Source organism: Podarcis melisellensis (assembly GCF_964234715.1).
Source record: "Podarcis melisellensis genome assembly, chromosome: 3".
NCBI classification, from domain to species: Eukaryota; Metazoa; Chordata; class Lepidosauria; order Squamata; family Lacertidae; genus Podarcis; species Podarcis melisellensis.
In genome coordinates, this window is record NC_138530.1 from 43066437 (window position 1) to 43088245 (window position 21809).

The 21809-nt window shown below is 40.5% G+C and overlaps 1 protein-coding gene across 9 annotated transcripts in view; it reads right to left on the bottom strand.

Annotated features, from left to right (window-relative positions):
• The window catches only part of CATSPERE (catsper channel auxiliary subunit epsilon), a 45397-nt gene that overhangs the window by 17917 nt on the left and 5671 nt on the right, over positions 1-21809 (bottom strand). For 7 of the 9 annotated variants that reach the window (XM_081905801.1, XM_081905800.1, XM_081905804.1 and 4 more), the window contains 9 exons: positions 20740-20812; positions 17132-17214; positions 16831-16873; positions 15301-15378; positions 14599-14714; positions 11129-11618; positions 8998-9487; positions 5091-5530; positions 4273-4331 (listed from right to left, as the gene is read on the bottom strand). In XM_081905801.1, coding sequence (XP_081761927.1) covers positions 4273-4331; positions 5091-5530; positions 8998-9487; positions 11129-11618; positions 14599-14714; positions 15301-15378; positions 16831-16873; positions 17132-17214; positions 20740-20812 — 1872 coding nt within the window. Of the gene's footprint in view, positions 1-4272; positions 4332-5090; positions 5531-8997; positions 9488-11128; positions 11619-14598; positions 14715-15300; positions 15379-16830; positions 16874-17131; positions 17215-20739; positions 20813-21809 lie in introns of those variants that run through there. The other 2 variants (XM_081905807.1, XM_081905806.1) reach the window with 2 other exon arrangements.

A 21809-nucleotide genomic window follows, 5' to 3' on the forward strand; every position in this document is an offset into this window, starting at 1 on the left:
ATACTGTCAGAATTTAACATATCTTGCTGGCATGACCGATATGCCAGTGGAACTCCCACAATCTGCCAACAGAGCACTCTGTCAGTAGAACCGTTCCGCAAGCAAAGATACACTGGCAAAGCAGCCAAAACAGGATAGAGATGGTGAAAATGAGAGTGGAAGCATGGCTACCCATTGCAACATGGTGCACCGACATGGCTGGGGGTATGCTAAGGGCCCAAACAAATCTGGCGATGGTGTTTGCTGTCAGTGTGGCCACTTGTATTTATCCTTCATTTGACCTTTGAACTAAAAAACCCTTTGCATGAGAATTGTTGCTTCTACATATTGATTTCCTATCTGAAATAATGACCTCAAGCTTTTATAGTAACATCCTAAAAGGGACCCAGTGCTAAGCAACAGGATGAGGGATATCAAGATTTTTAGATCCCATGCCAGGTTTGTGCCCAACTTGGGAATCTGTGTCAAATTTTGGTTCTTTGTGGGTAAAACTTGGTTCATTTAAGAACTTCAGACTTATGGGTGAGGCTTTCAAGCAAGAGATAGCAGTTTCTGACCCTTAGCTAGCAGGCCCAAGATATACTGCATCTGCTGTATATCAGTATCCCAAGGACAGAAATTGTTATTTACTAACTAAAGTTACATTTTTCCACTGTGCTGTCATAAGGCTCTATCATCCAAGCTAGGTTCTGGAAATTTGCAGCTAAGTAGCCTTGTGATTGGCTGAGAAGTGGGATAACAGGCAAAAATATATAAAAATACCTTGTAGTATTCCTTGCCCCAAACTAACCCCTCTGCTAGCCTCCTGTTTATCCCCATCTTATATTCTGAGTTTTCGTTGTTGAACTGACTTGTCAAGCCACATCTCTTTGGAAAGTCAGAGCGTGATGATGAAGTGTCTTAGCTTAGGTTGTCCGATTATTATTTTTTTAGTATATTTTCCATTATATTTCTAATTTCTTAATTCACCTCCTAAAATATTTTCTTCCTATTCAGTAACAGGGTTCTTAAAGGTAAAGGTAAAGGGACCCCTGACCATTAGGTCCAGTCATGGCCAACTCTGGGGTTGCGGCGCTCATCGCGCTTTATTGGCCAGCTTCCAGGTCATGTGGCCAGCATGACTAAGCCGCTTCTGGCAAACCAGAGCACGGAAACACCGTTTACCTTCCCGCCAGAGTGGTACCTATTTATCTACTTGCACTTTCGAACTGCTAGGTTGGCAGGAGCAGGGACCAAGCAATGGGAGCTCACCCCGTCGCGGGGATTTGAACCGTCGACCTTCTGATCAGCAAGTCCTAGGCTCTGTGGTTTAACCCACAGCACCACCCGCGTCCCTCAACAGGGTTCTTACCACGGTATTATTTTATTATTCTTAAACATTTATGTTCTACATTTTACTGTGGTTATTTGGAAAGCTGCCTTGATGTAAACCAGTGCCTTAGATCTCTTTGATCATACTTAGCTACCATCCAAATGGTTGCTTTTGCTGGAGGCTTCAGACAGCAAAGCATGGTGACTTAGCTATTGCTCCCTGGAACCTCACAGGGATCCCATAGAGCTAAAGGAAACCCAAATAGTTTTAGGCTTTGGATCTTATGCTAGAGCCCAGTTTGCCCAAATAGAAATGGTTTTAAATTGGTGTCCTGGAGAAAAACTTTTAAATTACGTATGGTGCCAAGGAAAAACAAAATTCTGCCTCAATAAGTTACATAATTCTGGTATGCAATTTCCCCAGAGTTTTCACATTGTAAACTATGGCTTGGATCCAAAGAATGTGAAACTAGTTCTTGGAGCCTAGGCAGACTTTATATCAGCTCCCCGTGCCATGTGGCAGATTGTGTTTCAAACTGAGACAAATTTAAAAAAACAGGCTGTGATGTGTCATGGAAGAAGCAAGCTGTTCAAAGGGTTTAGTTTTATTAAAAATAAATAAATCTTGCATTAGTGCAAGCCTCTTGCTTTAGGGTGCATGCATACAGGCAAATGTACTAATCTTCACAAAAAGGAAAGAGAATAGTTGAACTCAAATTTATGGGCAGATACTAGAAAAGATTATAAAGAAATCAATCTGTAAGTATCTTGATAACAATTGCAGTGATTAATAGAAGCTAACATGAATCTGTCAAGAATAAATCCTGCCAGACTAATAAACTCATTTTTAAAAATTAGGTTACTAGATTATGGATTTTGGAAATGCTGTGATTTTTATTTCTCTTACTTTCAGAAACACATTTGACAAAGTTCTACATATCATTTTGGTTACTAAACTGGTTAAGTGTGGGCAAGTGCTCATCAATTGTTCCTCATCAACCCGGAGAGAGACTTTGAATGTGCTGCTGCAGGGCTCTAGTCTGGGCCTGGTTTTCTTCAACATTTTTAGTAGTTTTATAGATGAAAGGGAGGAGTGAATCATGAAATTTGCCAAAGGCACAAAACTCAGAACTGCTACCTAACATCTCAGAATGACCTTGATAGAATGGAAAGCTGGGTCAAAAATAGCAAAATGAAACTCAAGAGACATATGCAAATATCTGTTTTGCAATACATTTTAAAATTTTCAGGTAAAGGATGGCAGGAAACATGGCTTGGCAGTAGTACAAAGTTCTTGGGATTGTAATAAACCATAAGCTGAATGTGAGTCAGCAAAGTGATCCAGCTGCAAGGCAGCTAATGTGATTTTAGGCTGCTTCAACCAAATCATAACATCCCAGTAATGAAAAGTGGTAGTTCCACTTCATTCTATACTAGTTAGACCTCACATGGGAGTATTGTGTCCAGTTCTGCACACCACACTTTAAGAGTGATATGGTTTGCTGGGGGAGATGGGAGGCTGTATGCCTGAGCCCTCTCCTAATTACTGGATCCAGCACATATTCAATTCCTGAAATAGTCAGGCTAGCTTCCTGGTGGGGTAGTGTCCCTCTAAGTATGAACCATTAAGGCAACAAAGGAAGTGGCTCTGTGCCAGAAGACAAATAGATGAGCCTCCTTACTTCTACTCGCTGGTAGTTAGAAAGACAAAAGCCAGAGTTGAAGGTCTGAGTTATGTGAGCTAGAAGCAAGGCTGCAGGCTGGGCAGCTGGGAGAAGGAGCCATGCCTGATTTCTGCTTGAATCCAAAGCTGTGGCTATTGGGGAAGCAACACCTTCTTGAGGTGTTAATGTGGTGTCCATCAAGCTCATGTTGTATATATGTGTAAATAAACCATATATCATAAAGATACCACAGTCTCCAGTGTCCCTCATTCCAAAGGAAACTGAATCCTGGGTAAGCCTGGAATCTTGCACTGCTTGGAGATTAGGGTGGCATGCAATAATATAGATAAATGAGAATGGGGTGATGAAGATGTTAGGTAGTATAGAAAATAAGTCCTATGAGAGAAGGTTAAAGGAATTGGGTATATTTAGTATGCAGAACAGAAAACTGCTTGAATCCTGCTTACTGGCTTCCCACAGGCACTTGTCTGGCCACTGTGACAACAGGATGGTGGATTAGATGGGCTGTTGGCCTGATCCAGCAGGTTCTTCTTATGGTCATGTTCCGAGCAGATGAAAGGGAGGCCTAAACTCCAGTGGCCCCTGACAGAATTGGACTATAATAGCAGCATTACAACTACATCATATTTAAAGTCCTTGTGGACAACAGAGGGGTTAGTTAGGAAATGAGCTGCAAAGGACACCTTAGGATACAGCTGCTGAATGTACTTTACTCTGAGAACAGCTTGTGAATATTACTGTGGCTAACCAAACACCTTTAAATGAATTTGTGGGAACTGCTACTTATATGGCTGACACAATAATAAATTTCACTGGGAGGCTGGGTCTGTAACCCATATTGATATTTTGATATGTGTAATTTTGAACCATCCATTGTTGAAATAGATACAATGAAAAAAGATATTGCACTTGATTTACCTCATTTGAGAGCATTGACTGATGATTTGAAAATGCAAGGTGCAGTTAAACAATGTCAAAGCTCTCATCATAGTAAAAAAGGGAGATCTTAAAGAAAAATGGTGGTCCATCTCAGAAGGGACTTGGACTAAACCCATGGCTCCACTTGTAAAACCAAGAATAGATAGGATCCCCAAATTAACAGCTCCCAGAAGGCTTCCCAAGATGGAACGTGGTCTTTGGAATTAAAAAGAAGTTCCCCAGCCCTGAGCTAGTTCCAATAAGCCTTTAGTGTGCTTATGCTATTGACACTTCTGAAATGTAAATGTAACCAATAAATTGTTAACCATTTTCATATTTTAACTATCATTATACTTACATTGCATCTTCATACTCTCCCTCGGTTGAATAATCATGGTCATGATAAAGTGTTACAGTCTTTAAGATATAATAAACAACAACAATGAATAGTTAGTCTTAAAATACCATATATTTAAGGGCTGGAGGCAGGTAACATTACTCATTATATCAGAATAAAACAGGATACTAAAAGTTAAAAGAACAAATTATATAAAATATAAACTCCACTTTATCCTAGACATTTGAATCCCTGTAATGTAGGTAAGGTTATATGGAATCTTTTAGAATATTCATGTGCAACTTTGTATGTATTTAGTGAATCATAGAACTTGATTATATTAGTTCTTATTTAATTAGTTATTTAAAATATTACAGTGGTACCTTGGTTTAAGAACAGTCCAGTTTAAGAACGATTTGGTTTACAAACTGAGCAAAACCAGAAATAGTATCTTGGTTTGAGAACTTTACCTCGGTCTAAGAATGGAATGCGAATGGTTGAAGGGCACCGGTGGTGGGAGGCCTCATTAGGGAAAGCACGCCTCGGTTTAAGAAGAGTTTTGGTTTAAGAACGGACTTCTGGAATGGATTAAGTTCGTAAACTGAGGTACCGCTGTATTATAATAGCCCCTTTCTGAGCTATCATGACCGAGGAAATCGTTGCACCCATATTTATAGGCTTCATGTAGAAGTGTAAGTTCATAAATCTGGTTCATCCATGGAATTCCCATTGAATTTGAAACATGCTAGTAGCCTTGCTAGTAGCCAGTAACATGTCTGAACCAGACAGCCTGACCCAAGAAAGAAACAAACAGGAAGAAAAATGCAAGATTCACCTACCTGATTCTTAGTACAAATTCCACGTGCTATTTCATATTGAATAGAGTTATTTTGCTTCAGCAAGTGTGACCTGTAGATTGTAACTTCTGTGGACAATCCCACATTTTCCAGAAAGACAATCTGGGCCCAAAAGGTCATATTTGTTCCCATATCTAGATAGTAAGTATCTGCTTCCATATTGTGCTGAAATGATATATACGGACAGACCTCTCCTAAAGGATTTGTGGCACTAAGTACTTCAGTTTTCAGTGGATAAGCCTTGTAATATATATTAGTACCATTGTTTATGAGCAAAAAGAAGTCACCATGCCCATTCACAAATATGGCAAAGTCTTTGGCGTCAGTTTCCCAAGCACTGAGCTTTAGAACATCTTTCATATTAAACTTTAAGAAAAACATGTCATTGTTTCTCATTTTGATCACAGTGTTTCCAGCACTGCCTATAAAAAGGAGAGAGAAAAATAGATAGAGCTTAATATAACATCTGGTTTATGTATATAATTATATTACTATTATCAATAAAAGTACAATTCTTTCTTATCTTTTCAGTAACAGTGGTTGATTGTTTTAACAAACATTTGTCCTTAGTACAAATTTGCCTTGAATAGTGGCAAAAATTATCTATAGAAAACGTATGTTTGTGATTCTGAACATTCATTATTTCTTAAAATTATTTGTATAGTGTCTTTCATTTCCAAGGTGATTTCTGGGGCACATTGTTTTAAATTAAAATTGGGAACACACATTATTCTTCCTTTCAGAAGGCCACATTTTCTTGTCTCATATCCAACAACAATGTGCAAACATCCTGTTCAACTGTAGGATGACCAATTAATGTTACCGTACTTCCTGGCAGCCACCCTCCCAGCATGCAGCCAAACTAGGGTTCAGGGATGAATGTGAGTCTCCTGTAACTGAGCTATATTGCAGCCTCTGCCAGAGAAACCTGGGGTATTGTTATTACCTTACTTAGGATAATGTCATTACATACATCTGGTAGCTAAATTTTGCAAGGCACACATCACCACACCTTATATTTATTTCAGGTATACAAACTCCTGAAAACATACTAGTGACCCTGGCAGAATTTTGGAAAGAATTGAGGTACACAGTCCAGAAGTTGGTATATGAAGTTAAGTTAGCTAGGATCACTCCTCCTGTATGAAGTGCTAGGTGGAGAGATATCTTGGAATGTATGTCAACACTAAGATGATATACCAAATGTTAATTATGTGCATGCAGATGTGCAATTGATTACAGTGGTTCCTCGGGTTACAGACACTTTAGGTTACAGACTTGGTAACCCGGAAGCAGTACCTCGGGTTGAGAACTCTACCTCAGGATGAGAACGGAAATCACATGGAGGCGGCGCAGCAGCGAGAAGCCCTATTAGCTAAAGTGGTACCTCAGGTTAAGAACAGTTTCAGGTTAAGAATGGACCCCTGGAACTAATTAAGTTCTTAACCCGAGGTACCGCTGTAGTATGTTCTTTCTCTCAAGTTTGAGCTGCTCTCCACTAATGTTTATGATACTTTCTTATAATTTAACAGTTACACTATCTTATAATTAATAATAATAGTAATAAATGTGTTACAATTCATAATTTCCAACAAATGCTACTCCAAAGAAAAAAAGATCTGCAAAGAATACATCTGTGTTTAGGAGTTAACATTCACTTTTTCTTTTTGTAATTGTTATTTGGCTTCCTGAAATCTAGAAACTTGCGTCCCCTCACCCACCAAATATGAAACAATGATACAGCATATAGCTTGATACAATACAATATTAGGCCTCTTCTCACTAGTGTAATGTGTAAACAGGATTCCTACTGAAGGTGGGAGTATGCATCAGTATGTGTACCCTGACAAAAGAGAGGGGGGGGGAGAGAGAGAGAGAGAGAGAGAGAGAGAGAGAGAGAGAGAGAGAGAGATTAACTGTGCCTTGTTTGACAGAAGGGGAAGATCAATCGTACTTTTTGGATGACTCTGAGGGTCATCTAGTCCAACCCCCTGCAATGCAAGAATATCAGCTAATGAATCTGCTGACAGATATTCATCCAACCTCTGCTTTAAAACTTCCAATAAAGGAGAGTCCACCACCTTCCAAGGGACAGCTCTTACTCCCACAAAGTTCTTTCTGATATTCAGTTGGAATCTCCCTTCTTGTAACTTGAATCCATTGGTTCAGGTCCTACCATCAAGAGCAGGAGTACACAAACATGCCCCAGACATGCAAAAGCTGCACAGCCTTTTTCACACAAATCCCACTTTCCATTCACCCAGGAAGCATTATCAGAGTTCAAAGATACATTACAGCCACGTGAAAGCACTTGAGGAGCTTGCATCCCTTCCAGTTCTACAATTCTATGATTCTATGACTCATCACCAGAAACATGCGCTGCAGAGCTCTCACAGCAAGAAGCTGAAACTTGAGAAGCCAGAATGTGCTTTTTGGAGATAGGTTGTAGCAACAGCAGCTACAGATAAGCTTTGCAATGATGAGCAAGCTAAGACCTTCCTCTTGGACCAGAGAGACAAAGAACTAAACCTCATTGCTTGTTTACAATGCGTTATTTTCTTGCCTTGTAACATTTATCTTATTGTAAATAGTATTTAAGACTGTTCTACTGTTCTATAGTAAAGCTTTGAAACTCCTTGTGGTGGAGAAAATCCAGTTCTACATGAGATAAAGATCAGGAATTCTGCTGAACTCCTCTAACTCCAAGTTGCGAGGGTGCTTTGAGCAGGGTTTGGATGCAGCAGTTGAGTATCTACCCCAACACAGCTTTTTACTACTACCGCTCCTACTCCTACTATTATTATTATGCCAGGTAGATTAGTGGCAGTTGTGGCTTCCACCTACCAGGTGAACCACTGGTGAACAGACGGAGGTATACTGCCTTAAGCTCCCCTCCTCTGAGGGCCCCCCAATTGCACTGTATTCAGAATCTTGTTTATAGCTTTAATAGCCATAATCTCTGATACACATTATGGGAAGAGCCCCAGTGGTCTGCCACTGATACCTATAGTAAATTTAATGGATTCAAGCCATTATTGGCTTAATTTATATAACTACTCACACATTAGAACTTTGTTTACAATGGACTCAAAAAGTAGTAATCTGAAAATTATAGCATCAGCCCCTAGGGAATGAACAGGATGTATCCAACTGCCATAGCTGTGCCATCCTCCTGGGAAGCTTTTTACTATAACAACACCTGCATATCTAGGGACATACAGATCCCCCCCCCACCATTTACACATGTTCAATTAACACATGACTGTGCATACGTGCTGCCCTGGAAACCCAGATACTGGGGAGGGAGACCTGATGAGCTTCAGCAAAGCCCCACTGAGCCTCTGACACCCTCTTTGGGCTTCGGGGAGGGTCTCCTCATGAGCTGGAGGTGCAGTGGGGCTTTGCTGAGGCTCCCAACTAACAGCTGTAACGCAGGAAGGTGCCTGGTGCTAGTGCGCTTTCCCATGCATCAGCTGTTAGCTGGAAAGCCTAGCTGTGCTTCAGGGCAGCAGGGCTTGATTGACCAGCTCAACTGATGTGCGGGAAAGAAGCTTCCTTGTGCATCAGCTGTGCAAGACCCTCTGTCTCTTTGGCTCCCGAGAGCTGGAGGGGCAGCAGTTCCTCATTGACAGGCTCAGCAGACGTGGGAACACTTCTTCCCTGCGAGTCAGGGGGGCTATGTTGAGTTGACAGGCAACTCTCAATTTTATGCAATTTCACAGACATGCACAGGGGTTCAGAACATAAACCCTGTGTAAATGGGGAGTCACCTGTTGTACTTTCAAACACTATGCATTTATGGCTTAGGTTACACACTATAATTGCTAAAATCAACTAAAATAACAACAATTTCCATTAGTAATTTATATCAAAATATACTATACTTAACCAATAACAACTTGATGAATAACTGTTCCTAATGCTGTTGCTGATAATTCCACGCCTGTCTCAGCGTCTTTAATATATCCGGTGAATTTGCTTCCTTTGTAAGAATAAATAATCTTGTCACTGTACCACAGCAGCATAGATGATGATGCTCCAAACACAACTTCCATGTGCAGAGGGTCACTTGTAGGTGCAGGCAGGGAAAGATCTCTCAAGAACCAGTGGGCCTCGTCTTCATTAAATCCTGCCACAAATAATTGTGCGGAGGTTCTGCATCCAGTACAAACCAGTAAGACTGAAATTTCAGAAGGGACTGAATCATAGCAAGCACTTATTACAGCTAAAGTAACGTGGTCTTTGAATCCTATCACACTCCTTAAGACATCTACTTCCATGACTAGAACAAACATATCAGTTATATTTCTTGATGGGTACATGAGGAATATTTCTGTTTTTGTCCACAGGACTGCTTCACTTAAATCTGATTCCAGCACCTTGGGCGTCGGATGAGATAGAGAGAGAAGCGATGGGAGAGATAAATAATAAAATTCAGACACTGTAGGTATTGCTTAAAGCTCCGTCTTGAATTTATCATAAACAATATCAAAACATTCACTGAAAAGTACCATATTTTCCCGTCTATAAGATGCCCCCATGTACAAGATCCTCCCCCCTATTTGGGCGGACTCAATTTTAAGCAAATGAGGGGAGATGGCCCAAAGTTGTTGAGCTTCTTCCCCCCCCCCAGCTGCGGTCAGGAAACACTCCCCAGTTCGTTTCCCGCGTGCAGTGGCATCAGGGGGAGTTGCGCTCCCGTTGGCCAACCGGTTGGTGGGAGCACAACTTCCCCCGATGTTGCTGCACGTGGGAAACGATCTAAGAAGTGTTTCCCGCACGCAGCCGCATTGGGGGAAGTTGCGCTCCCACCAACCAGCTGGCTGGCAGCACACAGCTTCTCCCCCTGCATGCAGCTGCGGGCAGGAAACACTCCCCAGATCATTTCCTGCTCGCTGCAGCATGAGGGGAAGTTGCAGTCCCTCCAACCGGCTGGCTGGCGGGCGCGCTGCTTCTCCCTCACCATGCCACTACCTGTGTATTGGATGACCCCGGTTTTTTGACACAATTTTTGAGTCAAAAAACCTCGTCTAACACACAAAAAATACGGTAAAAACAGTTTGAGATATAACAGATTTGCACTTAAACACTGAGTGCATGGAGTTGCATGCAGATAAGAGTCAGTCCCAATATAAATAGTATTTCCCCCACCCCCAACTGTTATTTGCCATATTAGGAAAAATGTATGCCTATACACGTACATTTTTCCTGTTTGCCAAAATGTAAGGAAATCTGATCTGATCACAGATCTCCGTTTGCTCCTTTGAGGTAGGGGTTTAGAATCTTCCTTTCACTTTATTCTACTAGCCTTAAACATTGCACCTGTTAAAAATTCTTCTGGATATTGTTTTTTTGGCAGAACCTGACTACAACTGGTTCTACGTTATAGAAAAGTTGCATTTTGGATGCTTCTTGCATCACCATGAGAATGGTGTGTGTGCTTGATGAGGATGGCCATTTGTAGGGAAGTAGCGTGATGCTGCACAAACTTGGCAAGTGGTAGGCATATAAAAAATCCCATAATGAGGAGTTTGCTCAAAAATCCTGAAGGAGAGGAAACCTTTTGAAACTGCAGGGAAAACTTTGCACATAAACTGTCCAAGTCATTTCCCTAAAGCTGTTTGGCCTGTCTAAGCTATGTGCCTCAGCTCTTGGTCAGGAGGAAGAAGGTCATACTTGAATGGCTTCAGCGGACTGCTGCCATTTGGCTCCTGGTCACATTATTCCCCTTTTCTTGACATTCATTAAGTTCAGTTGCTGTTGAATGCTATTTTGTGGCTGCTAACCTACTAACCAGACAGATCAAGTCTGGGAACTGAAGGAAAGCCCTTGCCCTTGCAGCCAGTGCTTTCTGAGTGTACTACCTGTCAACCAAGAGGATATGCTTTACAGTGCTAAACTACCGCATCCCGGAAGCTCTGGGCAGCAACAGGCTGCAATGTTTTTTAAGTTGTGGTGGTATGAATAAAAAATAAGTCCATATGAACCCTCTAAAATATAAAATATTTTGAATAACTCACTTGAACTGGATAGTTCCTTAGACACCAGATTCTTTCTTTTATCCCAAGAATTCCGCTTTCTGGAAGTTTATGTTGTTTTCCAACTCTGAACATCTTGTCATCGTTTATAAAATAAGCAGAATTGTCTATTAAAAATACAATGTGTACCTGTACTATGGCTACATCATTTACTTTCTGAGCTACAGCTGGATCTAATACAGTGGAGGGAAATGTGATTCTTTTTGTATGTCTGAACTCATCATGTGTTAGGAAAGCTCCATAATTTGTCACCACAACTGCTTTAGTTGTATGACATGCAGACCATGCTATCATGAGCTCACTACCAGCTGGAGTCGAGATAGAGACATCATGTACGTTGACTGGAGGAATTTCTGATTTTGCCATGATAAAAGGAGTCCGGGCAACAAAACAACCCTGAAAAGTAACTGGTTTTCCACTGACTACTCCAATGATGTAATCTGAAATGCTAGGCACGTGAATTTCCCAGTATCTAAAAATAGAAAAAAGCATCATATGATTACACTTTATTACCCTAAATCCAAGCATGTTAAATGGAAATTTCTATTAGGATCTATGTAACACAATTCCACATTATCTTATAGGATTGCAGTGCATGTCACCATTAGAAAAGCAGCAGTTCAAAAATTTGTATTATCAATGCATGTAGAATACAGCTATTGTGAAACTATTCATATGCACCAAGCTACAAACATTGACAGATGATATACTAGAGTTTGGAAGAAGACTCAATTTCTTGAGCTATCTCATTTGCTCAAAAATCTGTGTATTGAGCGAATGACATAACTCATGCAGATGGCAGGCAGAATCTGAAACTCCACTCATAAAATAATAAAAAATAGTCCTGTACGCAACAACGAGCTCTTTAGGAATGCTGAAAACAGTCTCAGCAAGCTCAAAACTAGGAATGAAAGAACTGTCAATTTCAGTTCTTTCAGATTCTCATTTTTCCAGTCTTAGGTTCTCCATATTCTGCAGCAATTTGTGAATTTTCTTTTTCAAAATAATCATGAAAATTCATGGCATTTTAGTTTTAATTTCTCCTACTAAACACATTTTTGTGTGCAGTTTTGACTAATACACACATTGTTGCAATTTATCCTAATACAATGCATTTTTGTATTTCATTTTCATAACTATATTCATTTTTATGTCCACTTTCTCCTAATATATGCATTTTGTAAACACTGTTTTGTTGGAGATCTGCATACCAAATTTCAAAAACTGTACAGTAAGTGTGAATTTTGAAGGGTGACTGTGTTTCAGTTCACATATTGTTTTGTCCCACACCATAAGAGGTGCCATATAATCGTGGGTGGCTCATGCAGAGTTTATATCTGGCCTGTGTTGTGCTTATTGATAATTGGGCTCATCTCAAGAGCAGTCCACCTGGCTGTGAAGGCATGGCTGCTGTCTGAATAGGGTTGGAAATGGTGCCTGGCAAACTGCTCCATAGCACACCCTCCTTTTTACTGTTACGCCAGGAGGATCAGCAGTACATGTGAGTTCTGCCAACCAAGCTGCTTGCTGGTGGAAGATGGACTTCTCTCACCTTGGCTTCCCCTTCTTTGGGGGACTAAGGTGTTGTGCTAAATTCTCACCTTCCTCCAGCCTGGTGGAGTCAGAGTTTGGATTGCAATTTATGTATTTTTTACATATACCTCTTTAAAAAAGATTTTTGAAAGTGCTTATAAGATTAAGACCATCATCAAGGCTCTAGGCATGTTTTGCTTCCTGGAACTAATAGCCCTTGATGGGAATGTGCATGAGGCCCAAATATTTGTTCCACAGAAATGCAGGTAATGCTTAGCTTGATAACTAAGATCAGGAGAAACTGCTTTTAGGAGTGCAATCAGGAGAAGAAGATTTAATCTTCTTCCACATCATCACTCAAGTGACTTTTCCTCATGTTAAGAATACATATGCATTACAATATACATTCTCATTAGGAGGTGCATCAGATATGTCTATATGGATTTCCCTTGCTATACTGGGCCACGTATACCTCTAGGTTAGATTATTGCAACAAGTTCTATGTGAGGCTGCCTTGAGTGTATAAATCCAATCCTGGCCTGACTGAACTGGCTTCCAATTAGTTTCCTAATGCAAAGAGCTACTTTTGACCTAAAAATCCTTACATGGCTGAGGACTGCCTCTCCCCATATAAACTGACCTGGACCCTGCAACCATCATATATTTTTGTTTTTATATTGTAAACTGCCCCGTGATCCTCAGATGAACATCAGTATAGAAATTTAAGAAATAAATACACATTATACCCACAATAAGGGACGCGGGTGGTGCTGTGGGTTAAACCACAGAGTCTAGGACTTGCCGATCAGAAGGTTGGCAGTTTGAATCCCCGCGACGGGGTGAGCTCCCGTTGCTCGGTCCCTGCTCCTGCCAACCTAGCAGTTTGAAAGCACACCAAAGTGCAAGTAGATAAATACGTACGGGAAGGTAAACGGCATTTCCGTGCTCTGCTCTGGTTCACCAGAAGCGGCTTAGTCATGCTGGCCACATGACCCAGAAGCTGTACGCCGGCTCCCTTGGCCAATAAAACAAATTGAGCACCGCAACCCCAGAGTCTGTCACGATTGGATCTAATGGTCAGGGTTCCCTTTACCTTTACCTATACCCACAATATATGAAAATCAGCAGTCTTCTTTGTATAGTAAGAATATATACAACATATTTTTTAAAATAAAAGACAATTAAAGGCTTCCACCAAGATGGCGAACTAAGGAGAGCACCCTCAGAATCTCTCCCAGATCGCCTGATGAACCCCAGGACCCAAGGGTACAAAACGGGAGAAGGCTGATCTAACCCTTGAAGGAGGGGAAAAGGAGGGAGGCAAGAGGAGGGACTGCAAAGCACAGAAGAGGCTCAGCCACACACTGGCCCAGAGCTAGCCCTGTGAAAAGGGTAGGAGATACCCCTCTCATTCTGTGTCTCACCCCCACCTATTTGAAAAATAAATAAATAAATAAATAAAGGGTGGTGCCTAGGAAAGAGACGTAAACTGACCCCGCCCCAAAGCGGATCTTCGGAAGGATGATCCTCTCACTGCAACCCACAGTGGGGATCTGAGGATGTGAACTTCCCCAAACTTATACTGCCTATAATATTAGTTATTGGTATGAGCTTTCGTGTGCATGCACACTTCTTCAGAAGAAGCATGCACACGAAAGCTCATATCAATAACAAACTTAGTTGATCTCTAAGGTGCTACTGGAATGAATTTTTTTATTTTGTTTAGACAACGGCAGACCAACATGGCTACCTACCTGTAACTATAATATTAGTGCCTCACATCGAATATAACTGATCTGTTGAAAAAATGCTATGAACGGAAAACTGAGACACTGTATGTACTTTTGTAATTCAAGAAAATATTTAATTAAAACAATTGTTTAAAAAGACAAATTCAGAAAAATGTAAATGAGCAATACCCGTCATCTGCATATTTTGATTCTTCTGATTCTCCGCTGTCTTCACTGAGGTGAAACATCTTAACTGAAGGTGTTTGTCCCAAATTCAAGAACTGTCTGGAAAGTGTCTTAGAATGCTGTTTAGAAAATGGAATGAGTTGTATATTTTCAAAATGTGCTTATATATATTTAAAGTCTTATCTGTTTTCATATCTAAAATGCTATCTTTGAAATAGGTACTTCCCAGGACCAGGCTCAAACCTGAAGTATTAATATTAAATAAATATGATATTGACATTCCTTTCAGATAATAATTCTACGTCAACAATCAATCGATTGGGTTGGAAGAGACTGGGATAGCTATCTTGGACCAGAGGAAATTTTAGCTTCAGTGATGTAAATCAATGGCCTGCTAGTGAAAGCAATTTGTGACCTTAATACTTTAATAAACTGGGCAAACAAATTATACTAAAAGTTGCTTTAAATAGAAGGTATGATTATTTATTTATCCTAAATATTTCTATACCATCCTTTGGCAGAGCTTCCAGGACAGTTTATGAAAAAATACAACCAATACATAAACAAGGTATTTTAAAGTTTAATTAATACAATTATATACTGGTGCAATTATTTAGTTGAATATATAGCCCTTTGTTTCCATAGGAATATGGATATTTCATTACTTCCCATTTCAAGTTAGTTTATGAAGGGAGGATAACATACTTCTGGTGGTCCTTTTGCAGTATGGCTCATTTCTTTACTATCAGCATTTTCTGGGTCATAAATCCATACAACCAGAGTCTGGCAAATAAAAAATGAAAAAAAATGCAAATTTTGATGAATTTGAACAATACTGTTTCTTCCTGTGAATTATAGGCCATTTTGTGTTATAGAACTATATTAACCATGTATGTAAGCTGACTATTTAAAAGCAAATTAATAGTCCCTGTTTTGAAGTTTAAAGTTTTATAAGCATTCAGGTAAATATGATTTTCCTATAACAAAGATATCCAAGTGCAAAAGTACTGAGAGTACATTTCATGGCTGAAACAGGTGAAAAGAGTAACTGAGATAACATTATGTTTTTAAGAAAAAGACATCAGGTAATTCTATGGTTTAGTAAAGTCACAGAAAACAGGATGTAGTGATGAAAATCTCTATTAAAACAATATATTGCCATTTTGAGTATGGAGCCATAATTTAACCAATAGATTTGCTAGGTTTAGCATAAAAAATTAATAAAGATAGGAAATTAATCTTCATAGGTGGAAAGGTGAGCGGGTATGTAAGAAGGGCTCATCCTTTTCTGGAAGGAGCAGCATGGGGCAGTTTGCAAAGGGCTGTCTGCAAACAGGAGGAAAAAGGCATGCACAGCCACACAAAGCAGACCCTTTTGGAAGGATCAGTTGAATGCAGGATTTCTGCAGCCAATCATTCAAAAAGACACATTTTTTTCTTCCCTCCTGATCAGGTGATGTGAGAAGAATAAACAGCTGTCTTTTCAATGGGCTTTCAGACAGACCATCCCTGCCACATTTGAGCCTCCAGAGAAGACTGTCTGAAAGCCCTTTGCAAATAGCAAAAGTTTTTCAAACAGTGCTGTAAGTCCCTAAAATTGGGACTTCAAAGTTAAAGATTCAAAATGTTACATGATTCAGTCATGGCAGAAGTGTGCTAAGAAATCTATTGAGCAAATGTGCACTGAATTGCCACCTAGCCAAAAGATAATAGAATAATTCATTAGCTCAACATTACTGGGATAAATGCATTATCTTTCTAATGCATTCAGATCATCAATTTATCTATAAATAAATCCATTAATTGTCACTATACATATATTCCGAACTCTAGTTCAATCCTAAATGCGTGTTTCTAAAAAACAAATTCCTTTAAAACAGAGGTGGCTAACATTTCACCCTCCAGATATTGCTAAACTATAACTCCCATCATTGCTGAACATTGACCATGTTGGATAGAGATGGTGAAAGCTGCAGTTCACCAATATCAGGAGAATCGCAGGGTAGCCATCCCTGCATTAAAACAAATGAGTCTTGTTTCCCAAGAGTTTGATTTTAAATTTCTGAGAAGTAGTAAAATCTCCTAGCTAGATGTGGAGATGTGCTGCTGATGGTTACAAAGAACCACTAACTGGTACTGGGCATGCAACAGAACTGATGGTTATGCAATTTTGCAAACATATTTGAGATTGGGGCATGTATTTAGAATCACAACATAAAGCAATAAGACACATACATATCTCAGAGTTCTTACCACATGATTGCTATGTTGTGATGATCTACAAAGTAAAAAAATTGAATATTTAGTGAGCATAAAAACACTTCAAAAAATGGTCAAAACAAAGATAATTTAGGAATGCTTATAGCAAATGAATGTTGTTAATTCAACTTAATACATCTGCTTAATACACCTCCATTATTGATACACATACACATATACATTATCATGTTTAGTGTGTATGACGAAATGTTCTCAAAGAAAAAATGCAACTGTATGCGATTGAATATATTATGTTGAAAAGTATGTTTAATCTTACCTTGCGAAGGAAGTATACACATACCATAAGAAACAATCTAAATCAGCATTTATAGTCAAGTAGCGTTCCCTATCCTGAAATGTCTAAAAGGGAAAGGAAGTTAGATATTTTATTCTGTTGCAAATAAAATAATTTTGCTTTACCGTATAAGGAGTTTGAAATCCACTGGTGTCAGTAATCTTGCATTTCACATACTGTAGCATGTTACAATTCTGTTTTGTCTACAATTTTTATCTAATTAAGTCACTCATAGTCAGAGTAGACCCACAGAAATCAATGGACTTAAGATAGAAACATACAAAGCTGCTTGTCAGACCACTAAGTAAGTAGCTAAGAACTGTCTACGTAAACGGTGTTTATGTAAATGGCGTTTCCGTGTGTTCTAGCTTCCATCACGGTGCTCCTTTGCACCAGAAGCTGTTTAGTCATGCTGGCCACATGACCCGGAAAGCTGTCTGCAGACAAATGCTGGCTCCCTTAGCCTGAAGCGAGATGAGCGCCGCACCCCATAGTCATCTTTGACTGGACTTAACCGTCCAGGGGTCCTTTACCTTCACCATCTACTATAACTGGTAGCAGCTCTCCAAGGTTTCAGGCAGGAATCTTTCCAGACCTGGCAATACAGAGGACTGAACCTGAAAGCAAAGTATATGCTTGACTTGCTGAGCTATGGCCCATTCCCAACTCATTTCACTGGGTCAACTTATAGTATGACTTGGTCAATTATTTATTAAATTTGTACGCAATCCCAAGAAGGATACAATTGCCTTTTTTGCCTGTCCTCCAATAATACTTTTGTCTTATGTCCTATTTTGTTGTCTACATTTCTTTTTCTCTTTACAGAGAATGACAATTTTCGGCCCTGGAAGGGGGTGGAACAGGCTTATGTGTGACTGCTGATGCACGTAGTGACCTGAAACACAGCCCCCTGTGCAAACGGGGAGTTGCTTGTACTACATCAGAAGATGCAAGGAGAAGGGTCAATGATCGTTGAGGACTATACCCTTAAGATAACAGAACATGTGGCCTGGTATCTGTTCTGCCATCAAATCTCATAATGTGTTCTAACGCTGGCTGTCAAGTCACTGTACGAGCTTAATCAAATTTTCCCCCTCTCTAAGATGAAAAACCACCAGTGATCTATCTTTCTATCTGAATAACAAAGCAATTAATGGACTGAGTCAGTTCCAAATGGAAGAGTGTAATACTTGAGTGCTATAAGTAAGTGGTATATGCCAAGAACATTTGATCAAGTCCTAGAGGTACATTTCTAAGACATCAACTAAGAACTTGTTATCCCTTTAGTTGATAGTTTCCTTTGATGGTCTTGAGTATTTCTTACGTTGTCCTATTATTTTATTTTTGCCTTTTTTACTGTAATTCAAATCTCAGATGTTTAAGATGAGCAGAAAACATTTAAATACATTTTAAAAAACCTTTTCAATATCCAGAATATACTCTCTTTACGTGCTTGCTCAAAAGTTAAGTTCCAACTTATGTTTGAATAAGATGGAAGTAAATTGTTGGTCGGGACGCAGGTGGCGCTGTGGGTTAAAGCCTCAGCGCCTAGGACTTGCCGATCGAAAGGTCGGCGGTTCGAATCCCTGCGGCGGGGTGCGCTCCCGCTGCTCGGTCCCAGCGCCTGCCAACCTAGCAGTTCGAAAGCACCTCCGGGTGCAAGTAGATAAATAGGGATCGCTTACCAGCGGGAAGGTAAACGGCGTTTCCGTGTGCGGCTCTGGCTTGCCAGAGCAGCGATGTCACGCTGGCCACGTGACCCGGAAGTGTCTCCGGACAGCGCTGGCCCCTGGCCTCTTAAGTGAGATGGGCGCACAACCCCAGAGTCTGTCAAGACTGGCCCGTACGGGCAGGGGTACCTTTACCTTTACCTTTAAATTGTTGGTTCTGGGTCACAATTACTTTTTGAAGATACATATTAAAAGTGGATTATACATAAAAAGTCTAAAAATGCCTAAGGGAATGTGTGTGCACGCATATGCATATATATAACATATATATATATATATATATATATATATATATATATATATATATGCAGGTTTTGGTGTCCTTGGGTGTCTTCCCGTGTAAAAGTTGGGGTGTCTAGGCGACGTTTCGACGAGGTCTCACTCGTCATCTTCAGGCTGGTGCTTTCAGCTTCTTGTTACTGGAACAGAGCAGGATCTCAGTGTTTGAGTTCCTATAAATACTGTTGAGAGGGTGTGGTGTATAGCCTCCAATGTTCTGGGCAGAGAGGAAGTTCCCAGGCTAGTGTGCCTTTTCTTCTTTTGTTCCTTAATTACTTGAGGGATATCTTGAGTGATTTCTTGAGTGATATCCTGAGTACCACTTAGGTGGGTCTTTTCCAACACATGAAAGAAACAGGACACGAAATTAATTTTGCAGATTCCAAATTGCTCTTTAACATGGAACATCACCACAAGAGAATAATCATGGAAGCCATCGAGATAGAGAAACACCCTCACAACATGAACAAGCGTGACGACACATCCCGCTTGCCAGACATCTGGAAATTAGCCCTCCCCACAAAAACTGACACCAGATCCAGAGGCACACAGAACGCTATCACCAATCAACCACACCAGACCCAAACCCAGACCCTCTCCACAGATAAATTACAGACACCATCCAGTAGCCAAACCATGGTGGCACCTCCGGATGCTGCACCCCCCTGCAATCCCTACACAGATCTGGCTGACACAGGCCACAAAACCACAGCTCGCCCCTATACACGAAGCCAAGCCAGAGCACAACTAAGTGCAGTACAGCCATCTTCTCAGAAAAACTCTTCACAAAGTTCAAGAGGTCAAGACACAAAGACTTTAGCAACTAATCCACACCTAATGACCCACCTAAGTGGTACTCAGGATATCACTCAAGAAATCACTCAAGATATCCCTCAAGTAATTAAGGAACAAAAGAAGAAAAGGCACACTAGCCTGGGAACTTCCTCTCTGCCCAGAACATTGGAGGCTATACACCACACCCCCTCAACAGTATTTATAGGAACTCAAACACTGAGATCCTGCTCTGTTCCAGTAACAAGAAGCTGAAAGCACCAGCCTGAAGATGACGAGTGAGACCTCGTCGAAACGTCGCCTAGACACCCCAACTTTTACACGGGAAGACACCCGAGGACACCAAAACCTGCATTCCTGTACCCGTGAAAATCTACGAAAGCATATATATATATATATATATATATATATATATATATATATATATATATATATATATACGCCACCACTCATTTCACCCTACTACTTGAGCAAGAAAAACTGTAGGTTAATTTTGAATAGGGAGCTACTACTACCTAACTCAATCACTGTTACAGACGCTTCAGGTTACAGACTCCACTAACCCAGAAATAGTACCTTGGGTTAAGAACTTTGCTTCTGGATGAGAACAGAAATCGTGCTCTGGCGGTGCAGCAGCAGTGGGAGGCCCCATTAGCTAAAGTGGTACCTCAGGTTAAGAACAGTTTCAGGTTAAGAACGGACCTCCGGAACAAATTAAGTTCTTAACCCGAGGTACCACTGTACCACAGTAGTAATTCAGGAACTAAACAGAAACTATTCACAACTTACCAGAGACCCCCGAATCTTTGGTTTAACCATATGAGTTCCAGCAACTGGACAATTCAATTCTGGGGTACGTGAACTAGCATAATAAAAAATAAGTAACATGTCTAGTGTGAAGTTGCTTAGCACTGACACTATATTATAGCCCTAAATATATGTATTAGTTATAGAAAAATATATTGATCCATTCAATTGTAATTTGATCCTCTTATATGCTTTATGTATTTTATAATCAACAGCTTTAGCATCATATTTCCATATTTGCATTGACAAACCTCTACTCAGATAATTCCTAGCATTTTAATATTACAAAGTAACAGAGTAATGCTGCAAATTGCAAATATCCCTCTAAACAGGGGTGCTGGGTATAGGGGGCAGAAGGGGCTTCAGACCCTCAATATTTTGGGGCAGGGGGATCAGCCCACCTCAATACTGAGGGGGCCGCCACCCCCACCACCGGGTGAGTGCTCATCACCTGTATATTGAGGGGGCTGACATGCTCTGTGTGCCCCCGCCCAGGAGCTGGACGGGGACAGGGACGAGCGAAGGCAAAGATCGTCCTCCTGCCCCCCAGCCTCTGCCCAGCAGCCCAGGAGGCTGGAACCAGTGAGGCATTAGTGCCTCTAAGCCAAGGAAGATGGGGAAATAAAAGCATGATTATTCATTCATTAAACTATCTACCATGCATTGATCCACATTCTGTAGACCTTGAACAGTATGACAAACTCTCTGGTACTAAGCAAACTTGGACAGTGCTGCTAACCTTCGAAAGTTCCATCATACCCAGTATGCAGCTCAGAATGAAGAGGCTTATTGCTTCCCTTTCTATATGCCCAATTAGAATGCTCTTAGATGACGGAAGAAAATCATTATCTACATGGATGACACAGAGTGCAGCTCGGGGGGGGGGGGAATAAACAGAAAAGATACTCAAGAAGCCCCCGGACTATAACCAATACAGGAAATCACAGCAAAGTCCAGCAGATGGGACCTCAGTTAAACTGCCAAAGGGAATTGATGGATATTGCAACACCCCTTAAAAGGTTTGGAACTGGCAATATTAATTTGACCAATAA